The sequence below is a fragment of the Rhyacophila brunnea genome, unplaced genomic scaffold (genome assembly GCF_057557595.1).
Source record: "Rhyacophila brunnea isolate RB1 unplaced genomic scaffold, BYU_Rbru_1.0 scaffold_8, whole genome shotgun sequence".
NCBI lineage: Eukaryota > Metazoa > Arthropoda > Insecta > Trichoptera > Rhyacophilidae > Rhyacophila > Rhyacophila brunnea.
In genome coordinates, this window is record NW_028233350.1 from 41801743 (window position 1) to 41815509 (window position 13767).

Here is a 13767-nt window from a genome sequence, read left to right on the forward strand (position 1 = left end):
TCAATGAATAGACGTTGAAGAATCTTGTCAAATAGCAGATATAAATAGAGGAACTTCTTAATCGCTTCATTTCATAGGATGATTAGTTGTTGTTAAAATCTTTGATAAAAAGCCGTTTTAATGACGCATCGAGCTAAATTTTTCCATTCTATGATTTCGTTAGGCAATTTGTTAAATTCTAGGCGTAAACGTGAAACTTCAAAAATGTCTTATACAAGGTGACTTGCACACTTTCTGGTGTCTCACACTTACTGTCGTTAATTGAAAATGATATCGAGAATTTACAATAATTAATTACAGTATTATAAGCACAGGACAGATTATTAGATAGAAATATAGACGCCATCGCCATGGACCAAAATTTTGAAGAAGGATACTTTATGACGATCAGGCCATAGAACTCAGGTAACTAAAAAAAAAAGGGCGTCAACTACCTGCAAATATTCGCAAACGCATTACATTTACGTGACAAACTGTAATATACAGACTTACAAAATTATCTGTAGAATGGCCAAAAATGGAACTACGAACTACCATAGGACACAATTTTGAAAATTTCATTCGAACGCCAGATTTTGTCCAGTTACGAGTCTTGATTGGGTAGCTTTCGACAGTGCCTCCCCCATCCTATTCTTCAGATAAGTTTGTAGGTCTGTACATTATTACGATACAGAGGTAACTATTGAAAATGACACAATCTTTAATACATGTATAAGTTTATCCCATATTTTTCCATACTCGGTATCCGTAGCCTGTTATACTACACCCGGTAGGGTAAGCCTATTCCCATTAATTTTCTGTTCCCTGCAGCGCTCGAAATGGAAAAGTTTACGAACCGGAGCGCTCGACAATTTTTCTGAAGATATTTACATAGTCATCAAATCAAATCGTATGTGTATTTTATGAAAATAAGTTTGTCAGATTTTCTATTCTATGACCTATCTAGCTCAGACGGTCAACATATTTTTTCCACGAGACGGAGTGATAATTTTACAAATTTCACGAGCCGGAACGGCGCTCCGGTGCGTTCCGTTCCATTTCGAGCCCTGGTTCCCTGATGAAAAACAATGATTCTAAGAAATTACATAAAACAAATGTTGGAGTGTAATTTTTGCCTTTGAAAACACACATATTACTGGTAGGGTAGCCTCGCAATACCTGCAGCTCAGACACAGATTTATACAAACTCTTAATCCAGCCATGTACCTGTTATTATTTTTTGTGACTATGATAATAATAAAATTGTATTTTTAATAATATATTTACTTAAATGAAATAAAATAATACGGTCACTGCTGAATTAAATGTCTATCAACGATCCCGGATCACAAAAATGGCGTCTTTTTTACAAAAAATTGTATTGGTAATAGTAGCACTGCACGGCACTGATAACTTTGCACCAAGTTATATTAGTTTTTTACGTGTCACACTTCTTTGGAGTAAATGAAAAGAGTCAGACTGACCGAATTAAAAAAATCACAATCCGCTTTCTAAATAGACTACCACGGATAATTGAAACCTTCACCTATGTCACGGTGCTGGGCATATTGGTATATATATTTGGTAACGCTTTTTTACTGTCACTGATACTCATGGCCACGTAACTCGGGTTGGAAAAAGCGGCCGGCGGATTCATCACATCGATGTCGTCGCAGAATCCGCTGTCCTTTTGTGACATGTTAACGTAATTGTCTTTTGAGATCATTAAATCGGTGTTTGGTTGCTTATCCGGATTGACCTTGAACATCTGCTGGTAAGAGGGGTTCGAAAAAGCCACCGTCAGATCGGACGGTAACGGAGTGTGCGTTGAATTCGGAGAGGCGGGGTTGGATTCGCCGATATCGGAATCCGACCCGGGTCTCTCGGCTTGCCCGTTCATGCTGAGCATCGGGATGAGTTCAGTTTGCTGCGCTTCCACCTCGGATCCGGCTGCGTTTGTTTTGCTTCGTCTCGCTGACGTCGGAGAAGAGGAGAAATCGAATAACGGCGGATTTTGATTGATAACACTGTTCTTTGCCGGACTCATGCAAAGGTAGCCTTCAGCGTCTATAAAAAAATGGAAAATATGTTTAAAAGATGCAATAAGTCTAAGATGTTCATGAAATGTGATTAGGTACTAAAGTATGTCCGTCTATCACCACAGTCATACTAAACCAAGTTTATCCAACGCAGAAGTTCAAAATCCAATTCTAAATATATGTATTTCTAAAAATGAAATAGAAGTTATTTTGGGCTGTTGGTGGCTCTTGAATTTGTGTCAGATGTCGGTGACAAATCTAATCAAATCACGACAGTCAGTGCTCTTGCGGCACAACTCCAGAACTGCGCCAAGGGTGGTTGCTGCCTGGACGTCAACCGGGAATTGCCGCCCCGTTATAAATAAAAAGGGAATTAATAAAATATGAAAATATTATATTGATATTGTCACAAAAAATATCAGTCAACTTAAAAGAGAATTGTGCCACAAGCGATTTTTTTACTATATCTACGTGCAGCAAATTCATGAGAAAAATTGCAGTCGAATTTTATAACATTGTGACAATCCAATTGCTGCTACCCTTGGCCGTATAAAGAAGTACATTTTTATGTTATGCTTATATTATACTAGGATACTGATCCATTCTAATGAGACTTTTAAAGAATGCTTTTTGGCATTTTTGTCTACAAATAATTGTCATCGATCGGAGATTTTAAACTCCTAAATAAGGATTATGTAATTGTACATATTTTTAAATATACAAATTATTTTACATTCATTCTTCGATTTCCTGCCTTTTGTTAAGTGTCACTCTTCGACGGTAGGCAACATTGATAGTAGTAACATATTGCAACACCACCGTTTGGCGCAATCTATGCGCTTCCTTCTTCTCCTCTTATGCTCCGTAGCCAGAATATGACAAGGTGACATAGGTAAGTAATCAGGCTTAGGGGGTCATCCATATATGATGTTACGCCCCAAGAGGGTAGTGGGGGTCTGATATGAGATGGGTGGGATATGTGAGGGTTGTAGAATATATTGTGAAGTCACAAAACCAACAAAATGTAATCGTTTTTTTTCTGAAAATAGAATTTTCCATTAGAACATTGCACTGATATTGATAACTTTAAACAAATAGAGGGAGAGCATTAATAAATATGACATAATTTGGACAGGAGGGTACCAGGTTCTGTGACAAAATGTGACATTATTTAGACAGAGGTGTAAAAGATTTTGTGACGAAGGGTGATGGGGACAGGGGCAGCCAAAAAATACAGAAAATCATATGACGCCATTTATGGACGACTGCTTATGATATATTTAATTTAATATAAATAATCAATAGGTACCCGAAGTGGGCAAATAAGCTTTACCTGTGTCGTCGGGCGAGAGAGGGTTTACTTTGGTCGGCCCTCCAAACGGATCGTTGACATATTCGTGTTTGTCGTTTGACGAAGCGATATTGCCATAATCGGGGGAGTTCATCATCGCAAGATAGTCACTGTCGCCCCGCTCTGCCATCCATCGGTTATTCATGTCCACGTATGGATCATTCAAATCCACGTAGTGCTAAAGGAAACAATATTATTTGTTTTACTACATATTACATCAATCTCTAACATCACACATAATGTAAAATTTAATTTTAATTAATTTATAATTTTCCCATAGAATTGACGGATAACACCATCAATATGACGATTTTGCAATTTTTTGGGTTGGATAAGTATCCAACTTGCACATAACGTCAGGGCTGGATTTAGCATTATGCTAATGGGGCTATAGCCCCAATTGGTAGGGGCCTGGAACATTCATCAAAATAGAATATTATCGAAATCAACTGCAATAAAAAATACATACTGAATAATAAAAATATTTATAATGCAATCAAATAAGATTTGTGGGCAAATAAAATATATTGAGGAAGTCTCATGTGTTACGATTTCAGTTGTTATGTTTACAACTTGAGCGTAATACAAATTACAATTAAACAAATATATATGTTTTTTGTTTAACCGGTTTTATGCCTTCATCGAGTTATCTCCAGTGCTCGAAATGGAAAATTTCACGAACAGGAACGCTCGACAATTTTCCAAAAATGTGTGATATTAGATATAATAATATCTGTAATATAAAAATATCTTTTACTTTTACATGATGTACTTTTTTATCATCATCTTCGCCCAATACGCTATCGGCTATAACAATTAGTGGTAACATACAAATATAGAGTCATTTTAGTTTACGAAATCGTTTTCTAAAAAATACATTATTAATTATACAAATATAAATAACTAAACGTATATGAATCTAATTGGAGTGGGAAACATTATTAAAATACACGAAACAATAGACAAACTAATCACAATTTCCCATTGGTTTCGTTAGTAGTTTAAATAAAAATATGCAACTAAGAGTGGATAGAAATATGAGTGAAGATTCTTCGGTTTAAACAAAATACATGCCGCTTTTTTCAAAGCTCTGATTTTTCGTAAATTCGAAATATTTTGATTATGGTAAACTATTTTTTAATCAAATCAAAATCCATCGTATACGAAAAAGCAAGGGCATGGTTTTAAATAAATTAATTAAAAAAGTATGTAATACGCAAGATTTACAAATGTAGCATTATTTATTAAATATGAATCATTTTAAACAACCTCAGAAGTGTAGGTACATATTAGAAAAAAAATATTTACATCATGTGGACCAAGGCCTGAACAAAAACGATGCATGAGTGCGAGTGAGAAAGTATTCGGCACCCTTACGATCTCTGAGACACGCGCTAGAGTAAGATAAAAGGTCTACACATGTGTTGGTTAGTTTCCAACAATGTCGCTGGCAAATCGTGGTGAAACGCTTCAGAAAGCATCCATAACCGCGAGCTCGTGTTGCTACAATTGCATTTTTTTGTGGTAAACATAAAGTCAGTGGTAAATATTTTTGGTTAATTAAGTAGAAAAGATGGTTCTGTGTGTTGTCTTAAAGTGTGGTAGCCGTACTGATAAGCAAGAAGATGGTATTACGTTTCATAGGTAAGTTGATACATGTTCGTGATAATTTATTTGTATATTATTATATATTTTAATATCAAGTGACCTAGTGTTTTTTTCGAAATAACTTTAATTATGCATATCTTTATCGAATGGTTGCATTTTCACCGCTTAACAATACTATATAATGTAAAAAAATAGAAAATTATATTTTAATGCTGAACGTCTAGTGCGAGCACTTTGGGCGAGCACTAGCGAAATGATTATTCATAGGCGTCCGCAAAAACTGGGTATGTGGTTAAAATTGAAGTAACAAAAAACTGAAAAAAAATATTAGTAAAGATTACCTATAGTAGGCAATCATTTTATTGTTTTGCTAAAGAAATGGAATTTAGTATACATGTTGAAAAACTCCCGAGGAATAATCGATTTAGTGCCCTGTTTGTGAACATTTTTGCTTCGTGATTTCCTAAATGTAATTGGTTTATGAATGTTATTGTAATGTTGCTCCCTAATGGATTACAGATTCCCAAAATATGAACCAAAAAGGCAGAATTGGATAAATCAAATACATCGTGTCAATCCTTCCAGCTGGGCTCCGACTTCCAGTAGTTGTATTTGTTAAGTAGTTGTATTAATAAAAACATTTCGAAGCGGCATATCTTAAAAGAACGAAAAAAAGGGTATGCTTAACGTATGACGCATTGCCCACGCAATTTGAAGGATTGAAACATTTTTTGAGGGTAAGTAATTTGAACAAAGAGGTTCCATAATATATAATTACAATAAAATACCAGTTAAATGTGGCAACCGCTTGAACGAAAATACAAAAATAGATAAAACATACCTACTGGCATGATTCATTATGTATTTATAAAATTTTATTTTTAACAAAGCGTTAAATGTAGAAAAAAGTATTTTTTTTTCAAAAATACGATTAAAACTCGCCGGTCCCGCAGAAAAACTTGGCGGGCCGCTTGCCCAGACCTGTTCTATATAATCCAAATATTATAATTTGTATAGGTTTTTTTTGCACGTCCTTCAACTTGTGTTTTAATAATCTGAATTTTTCAAAGTGATTTTCTTTGATCCATATTTTGTATTCGATTCGCTATTGTGCATGTCTATTTATATACTCTGTAGGTATATATTTTTAGATGATGTGATTTCATACCTTTGAATTATTGATACTTGTAAATTAATATGATAATTTGTCAGTTTAATATTGATTATACTCATGTACCTACTTAGTTATTTACTTTGTTAATTTTAATGTAAGTACCATATTATTATGATAATTAAATAATAATACATTTTGAAGTTTCTGTATTTATTATATTGAAGATATCCACCAATGAACATCAATGAATATTAATAATATTCCGTTTCTCCCGCACGCCTATGGTCTCGAACGTTTGTATTCGTATATGTCCACTCACTCACACAACCAAACACACGGCAAGCAGCTTCACGTACCAAGGCAATGTGAAGCGTCTATCTGTATCTATTGTCTAAGATGTGGACATGTAGGATAATTTATTCTAATAGGTTTCCAATGTTATAGAAATTGTTATATACAGGGAAATTTTTCATATATTTATCCTATTGGATTCTGATTGATTTATTTAAATATTTTTATTTCGTATTGTACCTTAAACAATACAATTTTACGATGTTCACGAATATGTATCTATATTAATTATGGAATTATTTGATTTAAGTTATTAAATCTATTATAATATTAGTTTAACCATCAAAAACACAGTTCATTCAACCCGAAAAATATCCATATAAAATTAAAACAATAAAAATATATGATAGAAGATAAAAAACACAACTCAAAATTATTAAATTTGGAAAAATAAGGAGTCTAATTTTGTCGCTTCCTCTGATGAAAACGCTTATCATTGGCTGCATACAACTTAATATTGATAAACGACCAATGAACGACCTCGATTGCATTATGAAATACAAAAACTATGAACGCGTCAAACCCATGTAAATTTCGCTAACATAATAATATGATAAATGGACAATTCGGCCAATTATGGTTGTCTCGATACAAAATTTAAAGTTTCATTACAAAAAACAATTGCCTACCACTGCAGTAAAGATAATATATGTATTGAATGTGTTTCATTTAAAAGTTCCAGTGTGCATTATAACTATTACGTTATTAACTCACTATATTTAGGCATGTAACTTAACCTTAACTGTATTAAAATAATATGTTTGAACTTGCAAAAAAGTAAGTGTCTCGTTTTATAAATTAATAATACAGTAAATCTACATTCCAATGTAAAATAGCTTCCAACATTTCCTTACAATCATAAAAACCTTTTTTTTCAAAATACATTATTGTCCCATACGACAATGCAATAAATCTTACTTACCCCAGTGCATTTCTTTGTATACAATTTTATTGTTTTATCACCATTGACGCAAAAGAGTAATATGTCTATTGGTGCATTCAAGGCCAAATTCGTTGAAAAAAGTATTGTCTTGAAAAAAGGTTATTTCTCAAATACGCTGTCTTACACTTACTCTATCACTATTTCAAAAAAACTTAAGTAAATTATGTACGGGTCATAGAAAATCCAGTGGTTCTAAACCAGTAAAATTATTTTTTAATAAAAAAAATATTTATGTTTTTGTACCTTTGTACCTATCAATTCATTTTCATAAATTTTAAATCTAACCCGGAACGTAATAATATTAAGTATGACGCTTGAGGATTTTACTAGACGACTCGCTGTCCGTCGGATATTTAACGAACCGGTACGCCATTTTCGAGGTTTTAACGAACAGGAACGCCATCCTTAAGAATCCCACGAACAGGAACGGCGCTCCGGGGCGTTCCGCTCCATTCCGAGCGCTGGTTATCTCGCTCTATGAGGCTGTGATTGACAGGCCGCACATACGAATTTCGCGAATTATCTCTCCCGACTTTAAACTCAAATTACTAGCCACTTGATTTGATTTGCATAATCTAAAAAATCAAACACACAGTGACATCTGTTTGAATAATTATTATGAAATACTAAGCCACAAATTATAGGCATTAAAGCGATCATAGTAGGAGCTTTGCTCTACATTAAACGTGTGTCGTTAAAAATCTGCGGCCTGTCAGATACTGCCTTAGTAATATCGTGTGGCATACGTTATGTTACGCATTCAGTTTGTTGTGTTTTTTGGTGTTCTCAATAAGTATTAGCCCAGGACATCAAATGTAAATTATTACATTATTCCACACAAATTTGACAGTTAGTCAGAGAGACAACAGTGTGAAGTTTCCTACAGACAAATCTGTAACCCATAATTACTTGTACACCCGTTTATAATACAAGACAAATATTATCTACAGTGATACTTTGTGACAAAAAGAATTTTAATATTAAGCTAGGTTTCGGGTTAATATCACAACTTACTTTTCGAACGCTATCTTCCAACATGTCGCCTAATCTTTCAGCCAACTTGGTAAACGATGGTCGATGAACGGGCTTCGATGTCCAACATTCGAGCATCGTATTGTAAATTTGCTTATTCGCATACTTAGGCTTCTCCATTCGGTACCTGTGCACACAAAAATATTATAATAAAATATAAACACTATGTGGAGCTACGTCCTCAATCATCAAGGTTAATCTGTGGTCTTACTGCTCGGTATTTAACATTGGGATTCCTGTCCATGTCCGATCCTAATAAAATCATATGGACCTCCACAGGGTGGATTTGTTTGTATTAACAGATTTTGTTTTTACGAGAAATGAATGTCAGCCACTTGCTCAACCTATTAGGTCTATACTCTGGACTCATACACAAATGGAAAAGCAATATGTGTACTTGCCAGACCAGGAGTCGAGCCTGGGACCCACGACGCTATAGGCCGACGCTTAATTCATTCGATGCCAACTAGTTAATTACCACAACACGTTCACTGCTAAAGACACGCCTAGCGTGAAGCAATTAGCATGATAATTAAATGTGGTAATTAACTCGTCAGCAGTGAAAGTACTAGATCTAATGGCCACGCGCCTAGCGCGTCTTTAGCAGTGAAAGACTTAAGCATTGGGATAGTGGTACTGAATTGCGAATTACGATAGTCGTGCTAGTTATTGATTATCTTGTAATGCAATGCGGTAATAAATGACGATTTTCTATTGCATATTTCGTTCAAATTATTATCATTTATTTCAATATGTGACAATCATAATTTTTTACCAACAGTTTACCATATTGCATTCGAAGTATGAACTAACACTACCTTAGAAGTTTACAGTTCCCTGTCACTGCCTGACTATAATGGACCTTGTGCAGCCCCGTTTTATTTTAGTATAATAAGTTCCAGACGCATGTGTGCATTCTATTTATAGACATCATAGCTAAAGTGCCCAAAACCAAGGTTACACTGCACGATTGTTTAAGTTTGTTATTTTGTATTTTTTTTGGTTACGTCTGGAGGGCGATTCACGAATGAAGCAGTATGACCGGTTGCACAACGTAAGCGCAAACCTACTTCAACGAAGTATATTAAAAGTCGACCGGTAGTGTCGAGTACAGTATGCAATTTAAGTATACACGCTTTGCCGGTAGAGGCGCTAGCAACTCTCCGTTTGACATATTATTAAACGTCAAAAATTCGTACGTAGTGAACAGGCTGTTATTCTATTTTTTTCTATCTTTTACATAACTATTACCGCTGAAAGTATTAGTTTGTGTTTAAATTCTCACTTAAATGTTTATTGTGATTTTATAATACAGAAAACACATGTTTGTTTGAAAAATACAACGGGAATTCCGTGTTGTAATATTGTTATATTGGAGACGTAACTAGCTTGTTTAAAGATTAATTGGCTACGTACTCCAACAATGAATGATTTAATCATGCAATGTTAACGGTAAGTACTGATTAAATATGAAGTCATTACCAAAATGGATAAAAATGTTGTTTAATTTCCATGACATTCACAAACGTTCCGTTTTGGCATGTCTACTTTCTATCTTACTCTAACGCATGGACATGAGGTATAAGCATGCTGAATGCTTTCTCACTCGCACGTATCCATTTCGTTCGAAGCTCTATACACACAATATCTCCTGTAAAGCTAAAAATTTTACGTGCTTCAGTTAAAGCGGTGTTTTTCACTGCTTCATTCGTGAATTGCCCTTCTGTTCAAATGTTTTAGTAAAAGGAACATTCTCGAAAAGTGAAAGAACACGTTGACATAATATGCTCGACCAACTTGCATGATTATGAGTAGAGATTCCAATCCCGGGATCCCGAGCTATGTGATATTTGATATAATCCCGAAACTTTCGGGATTGATTTTTTTATCAATTTTTATGGAAAATAAAATAAAAACGAAAATATATCAGAAAAATACCTATAATAACAAATAATTACATTAGAAATAAACTGAGTTTGAATGAAGTTTGATTTATACCCATGTGTAAGTTGATTCATTTTATTTTTTCACATAAATTAATAAAAATTAGAAATATTGGAAAAAACAATACTTCGCACTAAGCAAAGTAATTCCACCATGATCTCTTACGTTTTACGGCAGTTTCATATTTGGCTGACTAATTAGATTTATGAAGCGGAAAGGCCATAAGCACACCATGATTTGCTTTACTATTTTAAATCTCGCTAACCCATTCATTAAGTCTTTACTATCATAAACAGCAATCACATAATAAATTCACATTGTTATTTATATTACAATATTATTTACTCCATTAAAATTTTTGTATTTCCAAGATTGAACGTATACAATATTAACAATAAATGTCTTAAATAGTATAAATTATACTAGATTTATTTTTGACCGATTTTATCAATGTTATTTGTAAGTATAAAATTTTTATATTAACAATGGAAAAAAAAATGCCAATCCCGGGATTGTCAAATTACAATCCTGAAATCCCAGGATCTGAATTTTGGCTCGAGATTGGATTCCCTAATTATGAGTATAACTATATATGTATAATAATAGTTAAAATCTCTTGCTTAATATTTCAAAGCACCACTCCAGTTATAGCAGCCAATGATAATGAAATGTGTAAAACAAATAATGTGCACGACATTCTCTCACCCTTCAACCAGCTTGTTGAATAATTTTTCATCAGCTTCCATGCCAGGGTATGGGGTGCTCGCCAGAGAAAATATCTCCCACAGAACAATTCCGTACGACCACACGTCTGACTGAGTGGAGAATACTCTGTCTCGGATCGACTCTATCGCCATCCATTTCACCGGCAAAGGACCCTGAAGAAAACAAAGTAGAATCACCGTTACATTTTGATTATATGAGTGCCATAATGATCTGATTATATCTAGAAGTACTTACGTCTCCTTTCTTTTTATAGTTGTCACTCTTGTACATGCTTTTAGCCAAGCCGAAGTCACATATCTTAACAATGTTGTCGTCAGCCAAGAGTATATTTCGAGCAGCTAAGTCGCCATGTAATACCTGAAAGAATACCACAATAAATAATACAGTATTTTGATAGTCAAGAAACTAAGGGCCTGATGCACAGAATGTCAAATTACGATCCCTATGTTTGATGTGAGGCTACTATTTGCAAACACAGCTCATTCCCAAAAACATAATTTGCGGCAAAATGCAATAAACTGTTTTACAGACTAATAAAAGACTTATTTGTTTGATTTCTTAGTTCTTTTGTAGTGTAGTACATTAAAAATAGAAAATAAAGGGAAACTTATTGAATTCAATATTAATAAAGAATCTATTGACATTTAATGTTTGTATCAAGCCGGGTTTGAAAGTAAAAGTTGGATTGAGCCGTTTCTGCAACTTAACAATTTGAATTAACCGCCTATACAAGTATGCAACCAATGACATACCACTAAAATGTTAGTCACATGATCCAAATGTTGAGGTCTTATTGGCTAACGTGTAATGATCTGTCTTTGAAACAAAATGATTGTGGAATAAGCCACATTTGAAAATTTCACATTATTTTGATTTGATATTTTGTATATATCTAATAAAGCCGGGTTTGAGGCTACAGTCTAAAAACTTTTAAAAGTAAAGTAAGTAAAAAAACTTTCTTTACAGAATGGCATTCAAGGTTAATTTTTCAAAAATATTGGAATGAGCCGTGTTTGCAAATAGTAGTCTCATATCATGCATCTTTTATTTTTGTCTATAATTTGAAAATATTCTTCCAAAGTTTAAAAAACGCAAAAATTTATATTATGTGTATACAATATAAAGAAATAAGGATTTTATGCAAATAAATCTTATTTTAATATTACGTTTTTCTTAGGTCGTATTCTTATTTGTCCGGTGGTTGTTTGTCCAGTACAAATCTTGCAATCGATTTTTAACTAACTTCCCGACTAGCTAGACATTTGAAACTTTTAGAATATATCAGTCACTGCCATTTTAAATTTAATTATTTTTTTTTTTAAATATTTTTTTGTTAAATATTTTGTACGCTGTACTTTATTGTATTTATATTCCGAACAATAAACGCCCTGTTTTCGCCTGTACTTCCGCGTTGTCAATCAACACAAACATGTCCCCGAAAGAAGCAGACGATACCACCGTGACTTGACATGACATTACATCATCAGGGGGGTCCAGTCCAGCGCATTTACCTACACCCCCCCCCCCTTTCGGAGGTGACACTATCAAGTACAAATTTTTTTGATCTTTTAATCTAGTCAAGTCAAGATTCAACAGAAAATTTTAAAGTGTATATAAAAAGTTCTTTTTATCTTGTAAGTATTATTTTTATTCAAGACGAAACGTAACTATCCAAACATGATTATTTCTTTCATCTTGTCTTGAATAGAAGTAATAGAATTGGGTAATATGATTTTCAAGTATGTTGACATTATCAGTATATTTATCTGTAAGAAATATATTTAGGATCGTACCTTCCTGTTGGCGAGATATTCCATCCCTCTCGCTACCTGGAATGACCAACAGAGCAGATCCTGGGTGGATATTGGTCGGACATCTTTCTTATAGTAATCGCCTCTGTAATTTGATCTCCATTCCGGTTGAAGACTTCCATTGCTCATGATAACACCATCTGTGTCAGTACCTAATGAAAACAATATGCTTTAACAAACTTATCTTGGCTACGGCGGCTCTACAATCTTCAGTTTCCAAGCCTTTCCATCCTGTTCCAGTCTTTCCCCACAGACAATCTACCGCTTTCGTGGTCTGGGGTTCTTTCAAAATGGTTCATCAATCGCAACCATTGCGACAACAAAATCTATCAAAGGCCTCTTCAAGCTGCTTCCACTTCTCTCGGTCCTGTGCGTTGCGTTGCCACGTACTTCCGCAGAACTTTATCATTTCATCGATCCAGCGGCCCCTAGGTCTACCTTGCGGACGTTTTGTACCTCTTGGATATCACTGGATCACTGAATTTGTTCAACGATTGTCTCTTCTTCGAACTATGTGTCCAGCCCATCTACATTTGAGGCTTTTAATGAACTCTATCACATCGCAAACCCTTGTCTACTTCCTTATCCACTCATTCCTCGTTTTGTTCTTTCGCGTTATGCCCAGCATGCACCTTTCCATACCATGTTGTGCTAATCTAAGTTTCTGGATCTCTCTTTTACTAAAGGGTCCATGTTTCACACGCATATGTGATTACGGGAAGTACACACTGGTTGAACACTTTGCGCTTTAGGCACAGTGGAAGGTCACTTTTGAAGACATTATTCAGGCGGCATTATACATTTGCCAAAAACGGAGGATAATAATATATGAGATTAACGATGAAAATTAATGAAATAATTGTAAAATT

At 34.3% G+C, this 13767-nt stretch overlaps 1 protein-coding gene across 4 annotated transcripts in view; it reads right to left on the reverse strand.

Moving 5' to 3' along the window:
* Window positions 1-1405: 1405 nt before the first annotated feature.
* Pvr (PDGF- and VEGF-receptor related) overlaps window positions 1406-13767 on the reverse strand; it is a 97838-nt gene continuing 85476 nt past the window's right edge. For all 4 annotated transcript variants that reach the window (XM_085958832.1, XM_085958834.1, XM_085958833.1 and 1 more), the window contains 6 exons: window positions 12881-13050; window positions 11322-11444; window positions 11067-11239; window positions 8400-8544; window positions 3352-3547; window positions 1406-2046 (listed from right to left, as the gene is read on the reverse strand). In XM_085958832.1, the coding sequence (XP_085814958.1) occupies window positions 1526-2046; window positions 3352-3547; window positions 8400-8544; window positions 11067-11239; window positions 11322-11444; window positions 12881-13050 (1328 nt within the window). In that variant the 3' untranslated portion in view covers window positions 1406-1525. The remainder of the gene's footprint in view (window positions 2047-3351; window positions 3548-8399; window positions 8545-11066; window positions 11240-11321; window positions 11445-12880; window positions 13051-13767) is intronic.